At 42.5% G+C, this 26518-nt stretch overlaps 1 protein-coding gene across 3 annotated transcripts in view; it reads left to right on the forward strand.

The window, feature by feature from the left end:
- Positions 1-26518, forward strand: part of PDK1 (pyruvate dehydrogenase kinase 1) — a 163164-nt gene that overhangs the window by 77579 nt on the left and 59067 nt on the right. For all 3 annotated transcript variants that reach the window (XM_069225344.1, XM_069225345.1, XM_069225343.1), the window contains exons 6-7: positions 3048-3125; positions 16102-16178. In XM_069225344.1, coding sequence (XP_069081445.1) covers positions 3048-3125; positions 16102-16178 — 155 coding nt within the window. The remainder of the gene's footprint in view (positions 1-3047; positions 3126-16101; positions 16179-26518) is intronic.

Raw genomic sequence — 26518 nt, forward strand, 5'->3', positions numbered from 1 at the left:
TGGTATGGACCTGTACAGAGATCCAACTGGGGTGGGAAGAGGTGATGTCCGACCTATCGAGACTCCTTAATATGAACCTGACTCCGACCCCTGACAGATGTTTGATGGGCTTTGGGGATGGGTTGCCACGGGGAAGAGTGGAGACCCGATTTCTGAGTCTGGCACTGGTATTATATAGGAGACAGATCACAAAGAACTGGAAGGCACAGTTTCGGCCCCCCCCGGGTTGGGTGGAGACAAGACGTTACAACATGGGCTAGAGCCGAACTCCAGGTCCTGAAGAGCGAGGAGGGGAGGGGACTGCGTCGCCACCCTATAGCACAGAAATGGGAAGTAGCAATGACAAGCTGGGACAATATATTGAGAACAGCGGACGCAGACACACCAACAGGAGTGGAGACTGGATAAACATAGGAAGGGAGGAGATGTTGCCTCGCCCTCTAGGACATGATAAGGGAAGACACAATAAGGCTGAGATTGAACAGAAGACGGACAACAGGGGACAGAGCCCAGGATATTGAGTAACAGACAGGTTGGACCCGGTAGATGCCCCACCCACCTGAAACCAGACAAGTCTATGAGTAATGACGCCATACATACTGGAAAAGCCAAGAAATGGCATCCCCCTGCATTAGCAGCCTCCACCCCCTACATTGCCATCGTGTTTAAGTTTAAGTTGATTAATGTTTGAAACGAGTTAAAGGTGTTGTATAATAGCTAGGAAAACATGACTCTGCTACACCAGGCCAATTGGGCAACCCATACGAGAAGAAGCGCCACTGATGTTCTATTCTTGCATAAGTTTAAAGTATAAAGGTTATCGAATAATTAATGAAGTAGAACATTCAAACAATGTAGACAGTAGTGATATTAACACTGTTATGCACTAACACGAAGCAAACAAGATGGTGCTGTAAACATAATACTGTTTATTAAATAATAAAATGTTAATAAAAAAATATTTTAAAAAAAAAATGTACATACGTATTCACTCCATTGCATGGGCACTATTACTAGCATACACAACTCCTACCTCACCCTCTGCGGGGAAAACAATCTAAGATGGAGTCGACGCCCATGCGCAATGGAGTCGAAATGGGAGGAGTCCCTCGGTCTCGTGACTCGAAAAAAGACTTCTTCGAAGAAAAACAACGTGTAACACTCCGAGCCCAACACCAGATGGCGGGATGTGCACAGCATGTGAATCTGCAGCGACTAATGCCACGAACAGATGTACACTGGGTAAGTGACATTCTCCATATTCAAGGTTCGTAGATGTGGAGTTAAGAATAATAAATGTATACTTACCTATTTGCACTTAGTTTCTTACCTTCTCGATATTTTGATCCTCGAAAAGTTTGACATGATAATCTGTCCACACAATATTTTTGGATATTCTGTCAGTGATCTGTTTCTCCCCCCCCACCGCCAACACATACATCAAAACTATGCCAAACGGGCTCCACATTTTCTCTCACATTCCATTGGCATGGCTGGTGTATTCGAGTGGTGGCCCCCAATGTGGCACAAAGACAGTTTAGGCAAGAGGGTAGGGTATGTGGTCCGGTGCCAGGATGAGCCTGCCTTCCCAACCTTTATATTTCTTTTTTGTTTACAGAAGCAATTCCTAGTGTCTAGGGGTCTTTCTGCACTCCTGGGCAGGGCATATTGGCTAAATCCCCGATACTGTCCCTCAGTGGGGCAGAAAGACTATTTAACTCCTGGGGGGGGGGGGGGGGGAAGGAGCCATATGCCAAGAATGACTGACCTCTACACCATTCTTTAATTGGGTAAATTGAGGTTAAACCACCCAGTCTCTTTCGTGAGAATGGTAGAAAGACTTTATGACCTCCTGTGGAGGGGTGATGAGCAATTTACCAAGCCTGGGGTGGCTGCCCCCTCCTTGAAACTATCCTTGGTGGCTGATTGGATCCCAGCTCAGATACCATCCTCCTGCGGTGAACCCCAAACCGAGGTCCACCAGGGAAATGTATTTCTGGAATGGAAAGTGGAGAGTTTCCACTTTCCAGTGGTACCTCTCAGGTATTCATCAGGTCTCCAGGGGCTCAGCTGCACCACCGAACATCATTCATACTGAAAGCAGTTGAAGCCTTAGGCTTCAACTGCTTTCATTTTCAGTGATGTCAGTGTGTTACTCAGACTGAAAAAATAAATTACATTTTGGGCTGTGAGAAAAACTCTTAATAAACTGAGAATACCCCTAATGCGAGCTCCAGAGATATTCCTTCCACTTAGTGCAAGGATGTGATGTTCAAGTTCTCTGCAGTGTACTGCATAGGAGGTGAACATCACATCCCTCTGTACTTCAGCAATTACACCAAATGTGGTTACTTATTGAGGTGCAGTGGAGAGCGATGCTTGGTCAGATAGATGTGATCTCTCATACCAAAGTGCATGAACCGAATAAATATTTGGTTTATAAGCAGCATTTTCTTTGTGTTTCATCCCATCATCCCAACTACCTTTCTATAGTATGAATGAAGGATCTAAGTAGGATGGTCAATAAATTAATGTGATGATGAACGCCTGCAAGCAGAAATTGGGATAAGTTTAAATATGGTCTATATTCCTTCAGTACCCATCAATGGTATGGCCACCTTAAATTGTGTTTTTAGCATCTATAGTATTTTGTCTTTCCTTACAGAAACTTAGCCTAATGGTTTAGTGGTTAGTAATACTAATGAACTTATATCTAGAAACTTCGAATGAGAATGACTTTTATCACTATATTCAGAACATGTAATTGTACTGTGAACCAATGAAGAAGAAATGTGAAGTTTATCAGTCAACAAAATTGAAATACTTTTCAATTGCCATTTAACCTAGTACAGTTTTAAAATAAGAATTCAGATTATATCAGAATAGATGACATTTGTGCTGGAGGGATCACTTATTTCAAAAGTTTTCCACATTTCTGCTGTACTTTGTGTTTTTCAGGCTTCCTACATTTGTGTTGAAAATGTACACAATTGTCATGTATCAAAGGAATGAATGAATTGACTTGTTTCATTACTTTGTTCACATAGATGGTTACGAAAAAGCCAAGAAGCTTTGTGACATGTATTATATGAACTCCCCAGGGCTAGAACTGACCGAAGTTAATGGTAAGTCTAAATATAATGATTAGTGAAGCCGTAATATTAGCACATTATTAATGACCACAGAGGTTTGTAGGTTAAGACAAATTCAAGTCTTGGTGAACTTGAAACCCTTTTGTTTGATTACTTTCATATAATAGTAAGCTTTCTTAGTGGTTAGGAACTGGACATTTTTCACCACCTATGGGCTGGATAATTCTTAATGCATCTGATGCATTTAGACATGCTTTACAGCTTAAAAATTTGAAGCACGCGCTTTCAGGTGGTGCGCCATACACTGTTCTCCCACTGCATATTCAACAAGTACTCTGCAGCCTGAGTCTGCTCAGTTTGTATGACTCTGAGAAAAACACACACAAAAGTATCAGAAAATTGAAAGATGATGCTGGTAATTTAAATCATCTTGTTAGGTTAAAAATTATTTATTCCTACTGTAACGCACCAGGTGTTTTGCACATCCAGAATTTAATGTTGAAGCTTGTAGTAGCATTAGAACTAATATGCTACAAAAAACACCTGACCAAAAGCAGCATGTCCAGTTTAGCTTCAGTTCCAGAGTAGTAAAAGGAGTCCAGGTTGATGTCCAGAAAATATCCTTGATGCAGGCCTATTGTTAGAATGCCTCAGATGTACCCTAGATGTAGGGAATGTGATGTACTACACTCTGGAAACAGCCCTCTTTGAATTTCAAACAAGGACACTTGCAGGTGATACCAAACACTAGTAAAAGTTAATAATCATGTTACCTGGGTAGCAAAGACCATGAATGGCTACTGGTACTGTGGTTGTTTATAAAACCTAAAAAACCCTAAGAAATAAATAGTCTCTCCGGAAAACTCACATTTGGACTTCTGAAAGACTGACGAACGAACTACCTTTTATTATGGGGAGAATATTCGGTAGCATTTTTGATAATGGATATGTTATGAAGACAACTTTATCTGTGAATCAGCATTAGACTTTGAATCTATTAGAACTTGATGATCGCATTAACCAGAATGTATGGTTGCTAAACAGGCAGAACCTGGAACCCACAGTAAGTGGAATTTTACATTTTGAGCCATAAAAGTGATGTAGCCAGGGTGCCAAGAGCTTTTATGGAAGCAAATAAAATTGGTCCCCGTTCCCTGGAGTAGGTGTTGAAAAAATGAGGTGCATTCGACCTCACACCAGTTTGCCCCAATGCTGCTCAACCTGCTGCACTATTGATTAGCTATGTTATTGCCAACAATATTGCCACAATTAGACAATATTTAAGGTAAGGTTCAGATAGGAGATACAGAGGTCTGTGAAATGACGTATTAACATATGACAAATATGTTTCTAAACATATAGTGCATTGATTGGCTACTGTTCCAAAAGTGCCATTGTAAAATATTGCCTTTTATAGATATATTTTAATCCGGTAAACCCCTTTCTGGCAGGATTCATAATCTCTTTAATGAATTCAGAAAGGTTTTGTTTTGTTAAGATTGTAGGCAAGCGTGAAGAGCGCTCTTGTGTTCTCAATGAGGAGAAATGGCTTCTGGAGAAAGAACAGAATTACCTTCCAAAAGATAATCAGCCTTCCAGTTACCAAAGCTGATGATGGGATGTTGAGGATCACAGTGCAGATTCTGTTGAGAATAAATGTATGGCATTTATTTGGGGTGGGATGTGGTGTACATGTTGCTCCTTAAATTTAAGAGAAATTTGGTTCTGCATATTTGTTCCCTTTCTTCATTGAAGAAAAAGTCTGAAGAATCTTGACATTGATGGAGATACAAGCACAATGTGTGAAAGGTGTGGGCTTATAACTAAGGTCCCCCACCCCAACTTGAGCTCTCTTTTCTGAAGGGTAGTGGTGTTAACCCTACTGATAAGAGACTTGAGGCAACACCTCTGCCTCTCATCTAGACCTAGTGAAACAATGGCAGTCTGGTGACTATCCAGCTCAGCCCCAGGCATTGAAGAATGATTTGAATTAAATTACGGAATCCATTATGTGACAATCTTCCCTCCAGTTGCAACGTTTTTCCCAAAAGGGATGCCCAAGAGTGCCCAATAAGTAGAAATGCATGTGACTAATGCACAGTGATTGACTATCCTAGACGTAAACGTTCAGTACTTATAGTGGACTAGAAGGCTTGCCGATACCACAAGGCTGCATGAAGCCATCTGTCAAGTAAATGGTAAACATTGAGCTCAAATTCCTTAATCAGTTTTGCTACTTATACAAATTCCTCTGTAAAGCCCCTGAGCCTTCTTTTACAGCAAAGGTGTATTCTCTAGTATTAGCCACACTACAGAGCAAGGGTGTTTAATTTGCTTGCAGGAACATATTGGGGGAACCAGGTATCTAGGAATTACACTGAGGCATTTTTATAGTAGCTGTTTTCTTTGCTGTATTTGGATGAATCAAATTGTGGTAGTCGTCAAATGGTTGTAGCTTTTTTTTTTTTTGCTTTCATTGTGGTTGAGTTCAAGAAGTCAGGCAGAGAGAGTGCCTTGGACACTAGAGGTCTTGTTGTTTTTGTAGTATTCATATTGTGAGTATGATCCCAGCATTCGGAGATACTCTAGGATGGTACTGGTGGCAAAAAGTCTCTTTAGAAGATGAATGTGGCTTTGTGAGATTCTTTGAAAATACAGGTTAGACCGGGAGTGCTAGAGGCCTGTGAAAGTGTCTACTAATGATGGCTTGCCATACACCTCCATAAAGAGTATATGATTTTGTAGTGAATTTAGGAGCAGTGAAGATTCTAGTATGTACCTTAAGTAATTAATGACTTCTCTTTGAATGATATCACAACAGTTGCGTATCTTTGGCAGTGGTGAACTAAGCAAGATCTCTGTAAAACTAATCTGTGTTTTCAAAGCGATATGCGTTAAGTTTAAAAGCCATAGAGCACTAGTCTGCAAGTAGTAGTATTATATCTCACTGTTAACTCTTTATAAGTCAAAGCACAACTTCATAGAAGTTTGCTGACCAGCACATTCTTGCCACCACAGAAGCATTAGGATTCACGTAAAGCTAGGCCCTTTGGGTTTGAATTTATTGCTTCAATCAGATCATTCTACCTAACTTGACAATCTTCATAACACATTTAGAAACGCCACTCTAGAAATCTCTCTAATTAACTGTCTCTGCCTGGTGCTGTTGTTGGTTGAATCTTTCTGTACCAAAGTCCGCTTCCTCCTATCTGACAATCGTCCAGAAAGTACAAGAATTTAAAAAATACTTATTTTCATCCTTCAAATTAAATGCACCTGCCCTTTTATTGTTGGAAGTGTCTTGTCTCTTTCTTTTTGAAGTTGCCTTTAGCTGCGTGCTGGGCTACATAAGAGGATCTGCAACTATTTTATTCCACTTGATCTTTATTCAGTTTCATGCATTGTATCTAATCTGAGTACATTGGGACCCTTGTACATGTGCAGTGAACTGTATGAACAGTGAACAAGCTTACATTTTTTCTCAAGAAAAAGAAAAGAAAATACAATGACAAGAACATCAGCAAGACCAATAAATGTTACACTTGTTTTAATATCTTTATTGGCATGTCTCAAGATACAACAACAGTTGGCAGCACAAGTATCGTTACCAGCTTGTACACAGCTACAAAGGTACAGATATAATAATGAAGAGCCCACGCCAATGCGACATACCACTGTAAACTCTCATCAATCCTGTGTTACAGGACACAGCATAAAACATTAAAGATACTGTAACAACCCACCCGTACTTCCACCTCGTGCTCCATCGTGGAATCCAGTCATAGTATCTCAGTGACTAGAACAGTAACTCCTGCTCATACATCCTGCACCGAACCCACTACACGTTACACTTATCTGAGACAAAAACCACAGTCTTGCAGTTAATTTCACAATTATAGCCTTATCGATATGCATTCTTAGAACAAGATTACATATGCAACATTTAGGCATTAGCCATTACATCTGTGAAGGTTTGCTTCAAAAAGTGTATCATCCAATGTCCGAGGGGAGCATTACCCTGTTAACCTTGGCGTAATAGTCTTGGTTCCATCAAGACATGGGTCTTTCTAAAGGACCATTGGGATAGAGCCTGGAGGTCTTCCATCTTCTTTTTCTCATCTGCTAATATAGTATTTTTCCAGTCTGTGAGAACCACACCCTCGCCACTCTGCCCCTGTTGTACACGTATAGCTGCCACTTTCTCTTTGGTCTGTTTTTTAGCATCTAGCAGCTACATTCTAATACTCTGCCTTGTGCAAACTTTCCGAGCCATTCCTATTTCTCTTGGCTAACACCATACCCAAACCCAGAAATCGACAGGTTTCTTTTGCATTCTTAGGGCCAGATGTAGGAAGCCGTTTGCATGGTGCAACCTGCAAAAATCGCAGTTTGCGCCATGCAAACAGCCTTCTGTGACGCACATTCACAATTTGCGAGTCGGTACCGACTCGCAAATTGTGAATGCAACTCGCAAATAGGAAGGGGTGTTCCCTTCCTATTTGCAACTCGCATCGCAATTCGCAGTTACCACCAGTATCACACTGGTGGTAACTCATTCGCAAAAGGGAAGGGGTCCGCATGGGACCCCTTCCCCTTTGTGAATGTTGCCAAAAAGGTTTTTTCAGAGCAGGCAGTGGTCCAATGGACCACTGCCTGCTCTGAAAAAACAAAACCAAATGGTTTCGTTATTTTTTTTATTTTGCAACTCGTTTTCCTTTAAGGAAAACGGGCTGCAAAATAAATTTTAAAAAACTGCTTTATTGAAAAAGCAGTCACAGACATGGAGGTCTGCTGACTTCAGCAGGCCACCATCCCTGTGAGTGCAGGGACTAGCTATGGGGTCGCAAAATGCGACCCATCTCATTAATATTTATGAGGTGGGTCTTTGCAACCCCATAGCGAGTCGCAGACGGTGTCTGAGACACCGTTCTGCATCAGGATTTGCGATTCGGAAATTGCGAGTCGCACCGACTCGCAATTTCAGAATCGCAAATTCTGACCCTGCTACATCTGGCCCTTAGTACTTTTGTCCAAGTAAGCTTGTCAGGAGGATTTTTTCTAATCTCTTCCCAACTATATCTAATAGAACGAACAAGATGTCCTTCTAGTATTGTTTAACCATTACACACTCCCATACCATGTGAAAGAAATCTGATTCAGATGCTGCGCATCCTAAACAATGCTCTTAGACCCCAAGGTACATCTCTGATTTCCAGGATGGAGCCAGATTCTGGTGTAGGTAACTGAACTGGATACATTTGAATCTTTGGCATTTTCTGAAATACTTGACCATTCCTTCTCTCACAACCACCTGCCAAGGTTTTCCACCCATCTCAGTTGAGTAATGTCAACATAAACTGCTGGCGTAGCACATTGTGAAGAATGTTCACTGCATGCCACCATGACATAAGTGTTAAGAACTCAGTCAAGGCTTCCACATTTGGTGGTTCAGGAGTTCTTTCACCACAAATCAGTCTTGTTATCCTTGTCGGTGTGTTAAATGTAATGACTTGACCTGCACTTATCTCCTATTCTTCTTTGTGTGTAACATAAGTATGGAGAGCTCAGCGAAATCGAACACCCTCGTTATATTAGTCCCTGCCTCTCTCCATACCCATTTGTTGTGTGCTTTGGGCACCTCTTTGAATATAGGCAGACAGCAGAGAGGAATCTCTGGTGTGTGTGTATATAACTTCATGTCATTGCTCCAAGAACTTCTGCCAGCATCTTTTGTACGTTTTATTGATTGTGAATGGAATTTAGTCAGTAGTCATATGTCACTCCCTCCCACCATAAGGGTCAGGCTCAGAGCCCATCCATCTAATGCTCCACTGTGGTTGGGCAGCAGGGTATTAAACTTCGAAATTCAGGGTCCCCGTCCACCCTCATGAATTGGACACATTGTATTCAGCACAGCCACCCTTTCTCCCGAGATTAATTCAGATAGGATGGAGTTCATTTCTTTAAAGAACTTACTAGTAATCATTATAAGTAGCGCCGTGAAATGATATAGACGCCTAAGGTGAATCAGTACTTTTGCTGTAGCCAACCTTCCTATCAGCAAAAGGGGATTTGCCACCAGAAGGCACGAGACTGCTTGATTGTTGTCATTATCCTTCCAATATTACCTACTAGTATTCGGTTGTCATCAAGGTATACATGAATGCCTAACATCTTGCTCTCAAGCCTCATTTGAGTGTCCTCAAGTTGCAGGATTTCCAGATCTCTTACAGGTCTGAAAGGCTAAGGGCATGACTTACCCCAATTAACTTTCAGCCCTGACAAAATGCTGAACTCGGTTAGAAGTGTGACAATTCCAAGCAAAGTCGTGTGTGGGTCTCCAAGATAAAGGAAAGCATCATCTGCATAGAGATAATATGGTGCCTTTGCTGAAGTTGTATGCCCTATTCATCCCTAGAATCATGCAGACTAGGGTTTCGACAGCCAGTGCAAACAGAAGCGGAGAGGGGGGTAACCCTGTCTCGTCCCACAGCCAATACAGCATTTTCTCGAGATCTTTCACCCGTTGGAACTTTTGCCAATGGTTGCACATTAGGTGTTAATCCCATTTTCTTAAGCACCACAAACAGATTTGAGAAGGCCTAGTGCCTCCTTGTGCCACATTAGCTTTATTTAATTTTTTTACGCTACTGTGGCCCAACGAGGCCAAAATCGGCATGTGCCAGTTTAACAAAGTGGGGCAATGCATGCATTGCGCCACTTTGTAACCCTTTGCACCACATTATGCCTGTGTCAGGCATAATGTATGCAAGGGGGGCATTTCCCTGTTGGGGGGGGGCAAACAAATGGTGCAAAGAAATCTAAGAGATTTCTTTGTGCCATTTTTTGGGGCATTTTTAACGTCTGCTCTGAGCAGGCGTTAAAAGGAAGCACACCATTGGTTACAATGGGGCCCCATGTACTGTTCAGGGTTAGCGCCAACATTTTGGTGCTAACCCTGAACAGTACATCAATAGAGTAAATCATTTTGATGCTATTGCCCCCTACCCTGCGCCATGGTGCACCGTATTTTAAATACATCGCACACATGGTGTCGGTAGGAAGGGTGCAAGAAAAGTGCAGTGCCACTTTTCTGAAATCTGCCCCAATGTGTCTAATGCCTTTTCTGTGGCTAATGACACCACTACAGGCGATTTCACCATTTGTGGCACCTTATACATGATGTGAAACGAGTGTCTGTTATTCATATAGGTATTCTGCCCAGGTATAAAACTCATGATCTGTAATTTCCCTAAGTAGCAGGTGTATAATATTTGCAATTATTTTACTAAGAATTTTACATTCGATGTTGAGTAAGGATGGCATAAAATATGATTTTACATGAGAGATCTTGTCCCTGCTTTGGCAGTACAATAACCACTGCTTCTTTACTTGGCAAGAACCCCGCATCATTTGCATCTAGGTACATTGCCAAGCTTTGTGAAGCTAATTTTGCCATAATGGATCCATAGAATTCTGAAAGAAGCTTTGCATCTTACCATTGTACAGCTTATCCAATGCATTTTGATGTAGCCTGTTCTTGAGGAACTGTAACGTCCGTGAAGTCTGCCACAATGAGGTCAGTACGCAGTGCTTAATTTGTGCTTATTGTTTCCGGTGCTGAGCAACAGCACTTATTTTTGAGGGCCGGCGCTTATTCTTCTGCCTCAAACATTTGCTACCAGCAAGATACACATATGGGAGAGACGGAGGAAGAGAACAAAGAAAAAGCGTCACAAAGGTAGAAAGCAGAAAGCTGCCAGAGTGAGCTGAAGGGGCAGGGAGTGGCTTTAAATGGATTGAAGAGGCCCGAGGTGGCTTCAGAATTACGCTGCCTCAGTATTCTGTGCTGGCACATTTAAATGCAGCAGCCGCGTGTTTAAGAGGAGGGCTTTGGGCACCAGCACCTTTTTATTTACAAATTAAGCACTGTCAGTAGGTGTCTCGGGGGGGAGGAGCACATAGGCTCACATACTATCTCTCAAATGCCTCACTTTCATTGGCTTGGGTATTAACCACCTCACCTGTCTCAGTGTGAAGGGCACATATGGGCGCTATAGCCGTTTCTGATCTCAATAGTCAGGCCAATTAATGTCTCACTCTGTCCTCCTCACCGTATTGCAGTGATGCATGTTCAGTGTAATTTGTGCCTCCTAATCGTTCAAATAGAGTATCATAATTCTTCCTAGAGTCCAGCAAGTCATTAAAACCTTTTACCCCAAATCTCAAATGTTGTGCTCTACCTTTACTATCTATTTGTTAAAGCCAGTTTCAGGACATTTGTGGTCCGAATAGTCCTAATAGTGATGAAACAAATTATTATTTTTACTACTTTTCAGCACTGGTGCTACCGGTCTGTGCCTTTGTGTACTCAAAAATAGTTGTCCATTTGCTCCCCTATCGTGCTGTGGAAGATGTGTCTCTTAGAACCTCAACCTACAGTTGCCATGATGTTATTAAAGAGAGCCTCACCCCTCTTTACTCGGAAATTATTAGTAGCCTTTTGTGATGTATTTGCTCCACCTAAAACATATCTAGTCTGGTGTGCACACAATGAACGAGCAACTTAATTTACTACTATTTCTTCCGGGTTTCAATCCCTCTTTATGTCAAACAAACACCATTCGTGCGTACAGGTGCTGAATTTGTGAGCAGCAGTTACATATTGAGAATCCCCTTAACAGAGGAATAGATCTGTCTTTATCACAATCTAATAAATATTGGCCCGTAGGGGAAGAGTGTAACGGTTTCTAAGTAGGGCAGGAGTTTATTACTTCCAATGAAATTTCTATGAAAGTTGTTTCTTGCAGTCACTACAATTTAAAATATAAAAAGTAGGTAATCAGTCACTTTTTCCAAATAGTGCATCCGGTCGATGTTAGGGATAGAAACACAGGCCAAAGTTAGGAAAGCACCCTCCAGTTGTCCCTCCACAATTGTATATCGCGCTTTATTGTCTAAGTGAGCATTTTTCCTTACATATGTGACACTAGGGGCTATCCAGATCATGGTGCCTCTTGTAAATGTTGAATACTTAGTGCTGTGGAGCTGTTCCGTCTTGTGCTGGGAATCATTCGTTTGCCATCATCTCTATTGTGTCACTCGTGAATGCCGTTTTATAGTGTTCAGTATAAACGCAAATCTCTGAGCAACCTGTGGCTGCCTTATTACTGATCTTTTTGTTTTCCTATATCAGCTCTTTATGGTCTGGGTGCATCTAACCCCCTATGCCTGGCCAAGATGTAAAATTTGTAACTTGACCAAGCTGAACCACATCCTAACTTGTTATCGGGGGTGGTGCTAAATTCTGTGTTTATTCCTTGCGATTTTGCTCCTGGTCTTTCAGTTTTAGTAAATATGTTCCCTCTTCTCTTACCACCGGCAGCCCCAAACCTTCAAAGCAGGAGATCAGTAAATCAGAGACCCATAAGTAATTTCTTCTGAAAACTCAGGTGATCTCCTCTGCTGTTATGAGGGGTAATCCCAAGGCCATAATACAGTAGATCACCTGCTCCACCATACGGAAGCTCTCCTCCGCCAGTCCTCTCCGGCCCACTACTGGCAAAAGCCTCCTGAAAGTCCGCTTGCTGGGATATGTTTTCAACTACTTGGGCTCTCTCTCACACCACTGGCTCCTTTGAGTGTTCAACTGCCACAGTGTGTTTTTATTTTTTCCTTGTCTTGTCAGGTCCCACATTTGGGTCTGTTTCTGAGAATGTTTATCTCTGAATGGGCCAGAAGCTTCACACCAATTCCAAACCTTGGCAGGTGTATTTTAGATGTGAGTGAGTTTGTCTTTTGCTCTCCATAGTTTGGCAAAAACATCAGCACATATTTAATTCCTGGCTGTTGTAACTTTCATTTTACAACCAAAATGATACTTCTCCGTTTTTTCAGGTAAGCGGTGTAATCTGGGCATATATGCATCTCATTACCATCTGTCATTCATGGGCTTTGTTGTCAGGCAGCCTGCAAAATCAGGTACCTGGCTCTCGAATATGGGCAGCCAAACCACCATTGCCCTTGCGGAGGGGCAGCGAGTCAAGTCTCTGGGTCGGAAGGCACCCTGGCACCTGGTTTGCCCGTTTGACAGAGAAGAGTTTAGAGATAGCATCATTGTATTTGTTTGCAGTTATCTATTCTTCCAAGAACAAATCATCCTTGGGACCTTTTGGTTCTTTCTGGCAATTTCAGTGTGTGAATGTTATTCCACCATGAGCAGCTTCGACATCCTCATATAGTTCAGCTACCTGTGCTCGAAGTTCCATCACCTCTGTTTACATCTCTGTAAGCGTGGATTCATTATCTGTGCCTCTTGCTGATAGTTTGGTGTGCTCTGTCTGTAGACGGCCAACAGCAATTGCCATAACATGAATCTTCGCCTCAAGTGTACTTTTCATATCTAAAATCGCCTGATGAGAGATGTTTTCACATTTGCCTGAATGCTCAGCAAAGCCAGGGACTCCGCTTGTCTCCTCCCTTCGCTAAACTACCCGAAGGTGAGTCCTTTTTTTATCTGCATCTTTATGCTTTTCGGTCTAACCACCCTGCAGCTGCTACCTCTTATGTGATTAGCAATCAGACCTTGTTAGGTGTTCATCAGCCACCTCCTGGACTACAAGCACTCCTGCAAAACCCAGAGGCAGAGTAGCCATGTGTGCATTTCTGCACCACTTTGAGTCTGTATAGTCCACGCACTCTCTGTTTGCGGCGTATGTGGAGGATAACAGTGGCATTAAGCACTGGGTTTCCACATGAGAGCATTCAATCATGCATGCCCTACTTCTAGTTAAATAACATCCACTTAGAAGTGTACGGGAGATGCTGTGTCCTTCTCAGTGACTCACAGAATCTCTTGGAACCCGGCAGATCCATCAAGGAATTTAGTGGCAGCAGACTGCTGCTCTATTCCAAGGCCGGCATTAGAAAGTGTGACAGGTGCGACCGCACTGGGCGCTGAGCTGGAGCGGTGGCACTGACCTCAGGGTGGGAGATGTGCTCATAACTTACAATTTAAAAGCACCTGCTGCAGAGTTCCTTGTGCATCCAGCTTTCAGGCAGCAATAAAAATGTCAAGATAACTCTTGTGATTAATGTTCCTGCTAGAGAGACAGAGAGAGAGACTGGAGAGTTGTCTGTTGGCAGTTTTGACTCGTCATAAAGTTGCTCAGAGGGTTAATATGCCTGCTGCAAAGAACAGCGCATGTTAAGTGCACTGTTATCAAACTATTAGGATGTTTGTTGTAATTCTAGCTGGACTCGGCATGCCGATCAAGTAGCGCGGTAAATGATATTAGTGCCTACAGAAAATTTACTTCTTGTATAAATACTAACTCTGATGTATATCCTACATGGTGTTCTACCTAGGGTGGTTCCTTCGCTAAGGCGGAGGAGCGTCGCCCCGCTGGATTTTCACAAAAATAAAAATAAAATGCTATAAACGTATGCTTTGTTATTAGCATTTTATTTTTCCTTGGAGTAAGGGGCGGGGTGGGCTGGAGGGTGGGGGCCGGAGGAGGGGTTTTGCACCACATGTGGCCATGTCTGTTTGGCTGGCCATGTTGGGCCGGCCAAACAGACATGCGCACTTGGCATGTTCTCTACCAGGCTGTATTGCACAGCCAAGTGGAGAACATGCACAGGCTCCCACTCCCAGGCTGAGCAGCGAAGCAGGCCGCTCAGGCCAATCACAATGCTGCTGTCATGCTGGTGACAGCAGCGTCATGATTAGCTGGGAGCCTGTGTGCACCCAGGAACAGGAAGAGGACAGAGGGTAGACAAACATATCTCTCTTTGAAGGTAAGTGTTTTAAAAAAATGTTTTTCTTTTAACCTCCCCACACCTCGTCATGTCCCGCCACCCAGTCCAGTGGCAGCTGCCACTGTTTACAACTTGTGTGTTGTGTTAATCCAGATAGGTTAAAGACTTACAATTTATGTGCCTGAGTGACAGTGATTTATTGAAGTTAGACAGTGATTTGTTATTTTCAATTTTTTTAAATCTTGGAGTAAAGGTAGCCTACTGATTTACACTAACAACACACTGAAAACCTAGATGTTCAAATGTGCTGTAGTATGTTGTATGTATTTGCCATAGATTGGAAAGATTGGACCCATGACTGTATTTGTGCTCATGGTCAGTTGTTTTAGAAAGAATGTTGCAATTAAGGGAAGATTAGCAACTATTACCATTTGCTTTTACGTACACTTAGAAATTGCATTGCATTTCGATCTATTACATTTTAAATTATAGAGTTGAGGTGGTCAAACACATTCAGTACACCACAGATGAGAAGCTGCTCAGCCAGTGATGTAGTAAAAGTGTATCTGCCGTTTGTCTGCCGGATCATAGGTTCTTCTATGACCTAATATCCAAGGAACAGGTTTTTATAGGACTGTCCTTCACACACGCAGACTTCTGCACCTTGGAAGCCTTTTCCTTCTTCCCTGCTTTGAAAGTGACCATTTGAATCTCACAAGAGGAATAAAGCGCACACGTTCTTCCTTATTGACAGATCCTAGGATGCTGTAGTACCTTATAGACGTTTCTATAGTATCATCCCTCCATTGGCCCGCTCTCTTGTTTATTCACAGTGCTCAGAAATAGCCACCCAGCAAGTGTTTTTTTGCAAATCCATAGCAGTAGAACCAGGTAGTACTTCAGTATGTTTTTTAAGATCAGTTTATCATGCACTGTGGTAAATTACTTATATGTTGGTTGCAAAGATTTGCCTAGTGTGTATCCTGGAAAGTAATATTGGGGGCTGGTCTCTTCTTTCTATTATTACAGGTCGGTGGCTTGGAAACAACTAGTATTTTAACCACTCTCAGGATAAAAAGCTGTATTTTGGCATCTTCTTTTATACAGTCCTTTCAATTCCCCAAAACAGTATTTGTTTTCATTCATTGCTTCCAGAAAAGTCACATGTTATGTGTCAATCGTTTTTAGCCCATGCTACTTGACCTAAACATTTGTTTAACTGCCTAACATTGTGTCCTCTTCTTTCTAGCGAAATCAGAGGGGCAGAAGGTACAGATGGTATATGTGCCATCTCATCTCTATCACATGATTTTTGAGCTTTTCAAGGTTTGTGTGCTAGAACATAGAAGCTTTTTCACATACTTATTGGATGTTGTTGCTTTCTTGCTTTTTTCTCTATCAATGTTATTTGTCACCATTTAAAATAGGGACCCATAGGTTGGAGAAATTCCAATGGAAAACTGTACTTGTTTATTATATGTACATACTACTGTGTTTCATTCTTAACAATCCAGGAGGAAAATATGTAATTTCTTTAAGTTCCATGGTCTACAGGAAATCTGTAAGATCTAGTTGATTGTGGAGTATGTGAGCCCTTTAGTTAAATGGTTTCTCATCGTTTTTTTCTGTGGTATTGAGTGCTTGATCCAGCTAAAGTCTTGACTTGCATTCTGATCTTCATAGTATGTTTGAGAAAAAGTCATACGAGAATGATGGACCGAGCTAGGAGAGGCCTCACATAAAATGTAAAAGGAGATTTTTTTGTAAAGGATGAGCCTAATTATTTTCCTCCAAGATTTTAAGATATTTTTTTTTCATCCCTGAACCTATTCAAAAGCGCTGTGCTGACTTCTGTATGCTCAAGCTCTAGATAAGCCTGCCACCATCCATCCAGTGCCTTCTGAGGGAAGAAAGCACTACCCTAAAAGCTAGGCTCTCAAACCTTATTGGAGCATATTTCACCCAGGCTTGTTACAAAATCACACTGATCAAAAAATGATAATCAGTCTGTCCCCCTTCGCCCCACATGCAAGTTTCTGACACTAAACGGTCACCTCCAATAGATGTGCAGTTTCTGAGCTCATGCTGCCATAGTCCTTGGCCCTGTTGACACTGGTAAATTGGGGTTTATTGTTCATTTCTATCAACTGTCAGCAGAAAATGTAAAGCATCTCTGGGCAGTTGATCCAGGGAAGACGTATTGATCTAATGGATGCCCAACATTCCATCATTGCAATTTTAGTTGTTTGAAAATCCTAATGACTTCAGTTGAAAGTTTTATGTTTTATCTCCCTGTCAGTTATTGATGACATAATATCCACTGGGGCTGGGAAAGGAGAGTACCTGGTCCGTCCAACTACAGACATGATAGACAAGGATGTTGTTTGGAGCAGTAGACCTGTTACTCTCTTAAAATGACTGATGATTTTGATGGCCTATGCTATTGCAGTTCGTTAGAGCAATCTTTCAGATCAAAGACATACCATTGTATTTAGGCCTTTTGTAAAGTTCTGGTATCTATCATCCAGAGGTCTCAGGACACTTTGGGGTGAGGGTACATAGAATAAATAGCAGGGAGCAGGCTAGAGCTATTCAAAACCTGGTGATCTAAAACCAAGGGGGCATCAGTTGAAGCTGGACATACTTTCATATCTGCCATCAGATGGTCCAGATAGAAAAAAACATTAAAAAACAGATTCCTAGGAGGAAAGGGTAATGAAGGCATGTCACTGGGTTGTTGGGCAAACGAGTGTGGATCTTCAATAAGAGGGACAAGTGTACACAAGCAGGCTAATGGTAATGGTCCATCATTAAGTAGTAGAAATATAACCAAACATATTTGCTAATCTTGGTCTAAAACTAGAGCAAAGGATGAAACATTTTTCTTATTTTTTAGAGCCACATATTCAAGATTCTTCATGGAATCTTACCCCTAACAACATGGCCTATAAACAAATTCATTGCAATACAACCCACGTCCTCATAAGGAGTAAGTCCAGCGTTTTATTCCTTCTGATACTATCAAGTGCTCTTGCAGATTTCTCCTGCTGTTCAGCGGGGTAGAAAGACCATGTTATCATTTCCTTTAACATTCTGCCTTTCCAGATTCTGTGCCCCAGTACAATATCCACATCAGAAACAATGCAATAAATACATATGAGCTCTGGCCCTTTCTCCAGATGTTGGTGAATCCCTGCAACCCATCAACCAGTAAAACTATTTAAAACACGTAATGGCACATGGGCTCCCTTTCTGAGTAGGCCAGACCAGCATCCCATGGAAAATATTGTCCCAATAGATTTTGAGTGGCCTTTTTTTGCACAACTGTAACCTCCAGTCGGAATACAGAAAGAATGTTTTTTGTTTTACTGGTCGCACATGTGCATCTGAAGAAACCTCCTATGAGTCCAGAGCAGGCTGATGACACAATTTCAGTCCAGTGCCCACCGACCCATTTGTGCAACATGAGATAATGTGCAACAGTTCTCCTATCAGCTCCTGAACCATCGCTGCCCCAACACCCGACAGACCTTTTTGAATCCTGAATGGTTGTTACCTTTGTCACCTACGCAATTCAGCAGCTGCCTGGCCCGTGCGCCATCACTTAGATTCCTACAATATTGGATACGTATGCTTACTGATGATACTCAGGCCCATATTTATACTTTTGTAGCGCCGCATTTGCGTCATTGAAGAAACCATCAGCAGACCCCACCGACCTCAAGAACTACCGCCCCATCTCGCTCCTCCCGTTTCCTGCCAAAGTCATCGAGAAGACCGTCAACAGACAGCTGGCCGCCTTCCTCGAGACTAATGGATCCCTCGACCACTCACAGTCCGGCTTCCAAGCCAACCACAGCACCGAGACCGCCCTCATCGCAGCCACTGACGACATCCGAGCCCTGCTCGACAACAGGGAAACAGCGGCCCTCATCCTCCTGGACCTCTCCGCAGCGTTCGACACTGTCTGCCACCGCACCCTAGTGCAGCACCTCAGCAACATCGGAATTCAAGAGAAGGCACTAGAGTGGATCATCTCGTTCCTCACCGGAAGAACCCAGAGAGTCCGCCTCCCCCGTTCAGATCCGAGGCCACCGTAGTCATCTGCGGCGTACCACAAGGATCATCACTCAGCCCCACCCTCTTCAACGTCTACATGAGCCCCCTCGCAGCCATCGCACGCCATCACAACCTCAACATCATCTCCTACGCCGACGACACCCAGCTGATCCTCTCCCTCACCAACGACCCAGCCACCGCCAGAACCAACCTGCACGAAGGGATGAAAGACGTAGCCGAGTGGATGATGAACAGCCGCCTGAAACTGAACTCAGACAAGACGGAAGTCCTCATCTTTGGAGCATCACCCTCTGCCTGGGACGACTCCTGGTGGCCCCCGGCCCTGGGCAGCGCACCCAAACCAACGGACCACGCACGCAACCTGGGCTTCATCCTGGACTCCTCCCTCTCGATGACCAGACAAGTCAATGCCGTCTCATCATCATGCTTCAACATCCTACGCATGCTCCGAAAGATCTTCCGATGGATCCCCACCGAAACCAGGAAGACGGTCACCCAGGCACTCGTCACCAGCCGACTGGACTACGGTAACACCCTCTACACCGGAACCACGGCCAAACTACAGAAAAGACTCCAACGCATCCAGAACGCCTCCGCACGCCTCATCCTTGACATCCCCCAACACAGCCACATCTCCGGACACCTGAGAGACTTGCACTGGCTCCCCGTCAGCAAGCGAATCACGTTCCGCCTCCTCACCCACGCACACAAGGCCCTCCACGACCTGGGCCCCAGGTACCTCAACAACCGCCTAACCTTCTACACTCCCACCCGCCAGCTACGATCGACCAGCCACGCCTTCGCCGCCGTGCCACGCATTAGAAAAGCCACCATGGGAGGAAGATCCTTCTCCTACCTGGCAGCCAAGACTTGGAACTCCCTCCCCATCCACCTCCGTCTGATCCAAGACCACCTCTCCTTCAGGAAGCAACTCAAGACCTGGCTGTTTGAGCAGTAGCGGTCCCCCCTCCCCCAGCGCCTTGAGACCCTCTGGGTGAGTAGCGCGCTATACAAATTTCTTGATTGATTGATTGATTGATTGAAAGTGGCGCAAACTTACAAAATGCAATTGTATTTTGTAAGTTTGTGCCACTTTTGTGTAAAAAAATGACACAAATGCGGCGCTAAAAAAGTATAAATATGGGCCTCAGTTCCATCCCAAGCGTGAAGACCAAGCTGGTCACCTTAAGAATTTATTTCACTGCCCTCTCACAGGTGGATGCAAAAATCAGTACATTCCTTTTATCCTTGCCTGCAAAACTGATTATTGCCCAAATCCTACTCTGCAATATGTGAGTGCTGCTCTTTGAAAGCAAGCTATCTTTAGTCCTTTCTAATAAATGCAGGCTCGTACAGCATTCCATCACTTGTGACTCCTTTAAGATGTTCTCCCATTGTTTCACTACTCCCAAAAATCCATCCTGACCTTTGCTTTGGTCATGTCTGTCCAGACCTTTTCAACAGCCTCTATATTAACCTTCCTAACAAATCACTTCCAAACCTCTGAGTCTATATCTATTTAGAGTACTGAGCACTTAATTGATAGAACAAATAGTTGCTGCCAACTTAGTTCTGCTACAAAATGCAATACAAAATGAGCATCAGTCGTGGTATATAGGGCTTTTCTTACTTGGTAGTCAAACAACTACAATGCCTAATATACTCATTCAGACTCTAGCTCTTTCTTCCTCCCTCTCCTAAGCTGCAATTGATTATAATTGACTTCATATGAGCAGAGAAGAAAGAGAAAATAGCTAAATCATGTTTATCCTTTCCACTCAAAAGTGGAGGCTTGAATCTACCTAATATCATCAAATATGCCAAGCCCAGCTGCAGTACTCAGGCCTTGCCATGGGTAGGCTCACTTGAAGTCCTCTGAAACACTTCCTCGGTGATTGATGATCCTTTTCACCCAGTCATGCCCTCTGAATGACATCTCTGCAACTAACAGGCATGGGAAGTGTCTCTACTGGTCACGCTGGATAAAAGAATAAATCAATGAACTTGTGGAAAGAAGAAGAGTTTACTGGCTGCTGGGCCAGGTGGGATACTATTGAGAGCGATGTTTGCTTCTGCTGCTTTTATTGTCTGCTTCCCTTCTCATTCAGTAGAGTTTCCTTCCTGGCAGAGGTGGCCAGGATGAGACTTGTTCTTGTAGACTTTGCATCAATGCTGTGTGTGATTTCTGCAGTACTTCTGTCAGTGTCTGTTGCTGGGTTCTGGGGCTCTGTGGCTGCATAATGCCATGCGCGAGCAGAGCAGGTGACTCCACCTATTACGTCTGGCTCATGAGTCTAAAGCTGTGACATTGGGTAGCAATGGTGTCTTCACCTGCAGCAGCTGTATTTTACTCTGGTGTCAGCATTCGCATCAACAGCATGAATCTGATGATACCTGGGTCAGTTTATAGTAGACTATATGCATCATCTTCTGCAGAGTCTTATTGCACAAGTTGTTATTGGCAGTGGGTAAATCCATAACCATTGCCTATTTTCTTACATTTGGCTTCTTTGCTGACATTGGAAATTTCAGGGGTTTCCGGACTTTCTTTACCCTCTTGCATATACTACAGACATTTGATGGACTAAACATTGTTCAAATATTCAGACACAACCTAATGCAGAATACTGTAATTTGTCATAGAGAGGCACTCATACATCACATAGACAAAGAAACCTTTAGAATAGAAAATAAAATAGATATGACACTTAGGTTTGTTAACTCAATGGGGATTAAATGAGGAACAGAATTGTTCATGTTTCTTATAATGAAAATCGGAACTTCGGTAGAAATGCTTAAGTGGGAAGCTGTTAAGTATCTTTAAAATTCCAAGGAATGTGATTAAAATTTAGAGTGTGAAGCATTACAGATCAAAATATGTTATTTTTAGACCACACAGAAGCAACAAATGGCAATCTACAGGCATTCACTGCATACAGGCAGTCATGGCAGACTGTAGATAGATAGATAGATAGATAGATAGATAGATAGATAGATAGATAGATAGATAGATAGATAGATAGATAGGGACCCCCCAGCTCCCACCAGCCCCCTCTTTTTGAAATATTTTATATCTTTTGTTTTGGGGAATAAACTTCAAAGCCGCCCTTTAAAAGTATATACATTCACAGATACCTTACACACACAATAAAATTGTGTGTAACATTAACTTAATATATTCATTTATTTATACATTAACAATAACAACTTTAATTTTGTTTCATATTTCTTCTTACTTTAATACTTTCATATATTTGTAACTATTATTTTTTTTACTTTTAAATGCATGTATATATGTGTACAGTTTGCTTTTTTGATCTGGCAAGGTGAATCCCACATCCTTCCACTGGAATAGTTATCAGAGGTGTAGCTGCATGGTAGTAGCACACTTTGAGGCGTGTAAATTCTTTGAAATCCCACTAACAGCGCCCGCAGACTTAGGAGGTGTTTCAACAATGCTGACGCATTGAGGAAAAGGAAGGAAGCAGCAACTTTGTTACTTAGTGAATCAGATACGGTGGAGGCAGTGTCCTCAACCAGTTCTACTGGTAGTGCTGGGTTTACAATACGACAAAGACTTCACTCCTTTGAAAAACTTTTAAGAAAATAAATTAACAGGTGCTGTAAAAATGCTTCCTTAGAAAATTATGTTGAAGTGGGAAGGGTACCAAGAGGCCTATGTATATTTATTATTCCAACTCACGAATGACCTAATCCTAAACTCTTAGAAGATTGGGATAATTTGTTGCAGTCAACATCAAAATAGATGATGGAGCTTTTAATCAAATATGCCAGAATTGAATTGGAAAAACTATCACAAATGTTAGGATGAGCGTAGAAAAGAAAGTAATCAAGATGAAGTGGAGAAGCTCTGAAATGAGATGCAAATAAGACGGGACAAATACAAAGAAAAGAAGAATAAAACTGAGGAAGCGCAAAATATTATTACGGTATAAGAAAGATTATAATGATGGACAAGTGTTCACTTTTGCACGAAAATTTGACACGATAAGGAATGAAATAAAGAAAACAAAAATATACAGACAAAAGGATTTGTTTACCTCAGAATCAAGCTCTGAGGTACCTTCAGATATTGACGATTCTGCATCCTTCCCTTCAGGAAAACCTCATTTGGGGTAACTATAATGGAAGAATACAGTTTCCTAAAACAGCAAGATTTTGCATTTCACGTGTCGCATTTGAAAGATGTCTCAAAAGGAAGAGGAGGCACCAAAGGTGGGGGGAAACCAGGAGGAGCAGAATGTGGTGAAGCATACAACAAGATGCCTCATGGGATGAAAACAAGGCTATCCAACAAGAAATGATGTGTGTGAGGATAACACATTAACTGTTGTGAACTCACCTAATCATGTTCTGACACCTGTTGAAAAATCAGTGTTGTAGCTAGGTGTATCTTTTTGTCCAACAGCAATAGATGGGTATTGTGATGTAGGTGTAGATGTATTTCACTTTATAAGAAAGCTAAAATTGAAGAAGTATTTTAAACTTAAAAGCAATCAAACTGGTCTTGACCCTATGTATGTGGAGACTACTGAATTCAGGAGAGACTGGAGACTGGAGATATTGCCCTCTTAATAATTTGTGTGAGCTGGAGGGAAGCATTCCTGAAGGATTGGCACAAAAATGTGCACTTAAGGAATTGGAATTACGGACAGAACAGAACACAGATCAGTCCCTTCAGACCCAAATCTGCTTTCTTACCAAATATAGGCCATGATAATATTTAAGTTTTTCATGATGTGGGTGTGAAAAATTTGAAAACAATTATGTTTGGAGCATTGTAACTGGAAAGATGCTAATTTGTCTAAAGACCAGAGATGGCCCCTTATAGATTTGAAAAATTACCCTTTTGTGATTAAACCCTCGGATAAGTGAAGTAACATGGTATATTGGGATGTTCAGAAATGTAGAGCTGAGCCCATCAGACAGTTGATGCTATCTGGTTATTATGAAGAAGTCCGACTAAGCCGTCACAGAGTGCTTTGTACTATGATGGCCCCTTTGACCACTTGGGCTGTGATCTACTTTTTGCCCACGTCATTGTGTTGAAGCATTGATCGTGTCTATTCAATTATTGTCTAATATTTTGTTTTATACATTTTTTGTAAAGGCCTTTTTTAAATTGTGGTGTTAATTTTGTAAAATTGTAATTGTGATGTGGCATTGAGAAACGTCATTATTTCTTTTGTTGCACTTCTCTTTAATGTTTATGAAGCCACTGCCATAGGTTTCGGAAGGCGGTGGGGTGCATTAGTTTGAGAAAGACATCTGTGTTCCAAAGCGTGCTATCCTGATGTGACTGAATAACATTTTTCGAACTGCAAAAACTGCCTTGGAGTGCCCGTCTCTTTGTTTTCTGAAGCTGTGTGTGTATGTGTATATATTCACTTGAAAAACCAAAGGTTACTGGGATGTTATAGTTATAGTTAGGTTCTGAATTTTCTCACACACAACCAGACAAATTCAGTAGTTACAGTTGTTTTAAGTAACTATAACTTGCGACCTAAGGTAACCATAATTTGCGTTCTCACAATGCACAGTTTTTTCTTCAATAAGAAGTAATGTTTTTTCTTCAGTAAGAAGTAATGTTTCATTGATATATTTATTGAAGTAATAAAAGTCGTCATGAGTGCTGTAGTATCTGGGGTAATGAGCAGTGAATGGCGAGGGCGGCAAGTTATAGTTACTGTAGGCCATGAGTTGAAATAACTCTAACTATAACTGCTGAATTTCTCTGGTTTTGTGCAAGTACATTCAGAACCTTACTATAACATCCCTGTAACCTTTGTTTTTTTAACTCATTTTCTAAGGTTTTTTTAATTCGATTTCCTAGCTTTAACGCCCCTGTAACCTTTGTTTTTTCAGTGAATTTCTATGTTTATTTAACGTAAAGTAATTTTTATTACTATACATTAATCCAACCACTGCTGCGCACAGCCTTCGCCGTGAGCAACAGGGGTTGGCCGCAGGGTCTGGCCTGTGGCCAGTCTCTTCGGCCAACCCCCCTAACAACCGAACCCCATCCTGCACATGGCCTTTCCCTATGCGCAGTGGGAGTTGGCCGCAGGGCCTGTCTCTGGGTGTGAGAATAGGTGTGAGAGGGCGTCTCGGTGTGAGAGTGGCTGTGAGAGTGTCTGTGTGGGTGTGAGAGGGTCTATGCAGGTGTGAGAGTGTCTTGATTGTGCTCCATTACATGAAAGATGCATTCACCTCACAAATGATTTCAGATCGTTTTACAATATGGAATCGCAGAGTAATCACACTTGCTTTGTCCGCCAAATGCGGGAGTTAGGATCATTTGTCTTTTCCAGAAGTGGAGCTTCAACTGGGGCACCTTTTACGTTTATATTTGTAAGTGCTTCCTTTTGAGGTTTAATTTCTGTGAAATGAGCATCATGGCTAGAACGGAAGCTCAACTGCTCATTTATCCAGCAAGAGTCCACAGTTTGCACAAAATGTCTATCCAGCTGGCGCACTTTCTACTGGTTAATTAGTAAGTGCTACCTCATTGGGTTAATGACCAGTGTGCGGGAGGAGGGCTGTGTGGGCCGTCTCCCTTGGCAGATTTCAGCCCCAGGGACGCCATCCCCTGGGCCCACTACAAATCAATGGGGGGGCAGCGCCGCCCCCCTTAATTTAAATAAATACCCCCGGGGAGGTGGTGGTCCCAAGGGCTGCGGGGGGCCGCGTGAGCCCCACCACATTGATTGATTGATTGATTGATTATGTAGCCCCTGGGAGGTGGCGGACCCAAGGGTTTGGGGGGTAGTCCACAGGGCCCGTCCCCCCCACTTTAATAAAGCAATTTTGCCCCGGGGAGGTGGTGGTCCACTGGGTGTGGGGGCACACGGCCCCCGAATAGTAGTACATTTAAGTCTTGTGGAGGAGGTGGTCCCGGGACATAAATAGGCCCAAGAAGGGGGCCTTTTTTTTATACCTCAGGGACCTGGCCCTGGACGTGGCTTTATTAAAACAAGCATGGGAGACTGCAATTGTTTTTGCCACAGAGTCACAACCCCGTCATGATTTTGCAGCAAAAAAATTTTTTTTAAGTCCCTCTGGGACTCCAGCACCAGAGCTAAGTAGGTCAGGTTGTCCCAACCCTGGTCCCTTTCCTTATTTTTTATGCTTTTGCGAAGTCCCAACATGGCTGCCAACACTTCCTTGTTGAAGTGTTGCCAACCAATCAGATCTCAGCACAAGGTCGGGAGGGTTCGCAGAGCCTTCACACATATGTATCCATGAGTAAGGCTGTTGCCGAAACGCGTTGGATTTTGTGCTGAAATCAATTGAATTTTCATATTGGAGGTGTCCTGGTTCTCCTGATATTTGAAGGAGTGTTTAAGGTTATATTAGGGTCTCTCGGAACCCATCCAGGACCGCTGTGTGGAGCACCTGCATTCCGGGACTTGGTTACGAAAAATATATATATATATATATATATATATATATATTTATATATATATATGCAAATTTAAATTTTCCTTAATATCTCAAAAAGTACTGAATGGATTCACACCAAATAACAAAAAAGGTGCTTTCTGGACCAAGAGCTACCTTTCTAC

Source organism: Pleurodeles waltl, chromosome 3_1 (assembly GCF_031143425.1).
Source record: "Pleurodeles waltl isolate 20211129_DDA chromosome 3_1, aPleWal1.hap1.20221129, whole genome shotgun sequence".
NCBI classification, from domain to species: domain Eukaryota; kingdom Metazoa; phylum Chordata; class Amphibia; order Caudata; family Salamandridae; genus Pleurodeles; species Pleurodeles waltl.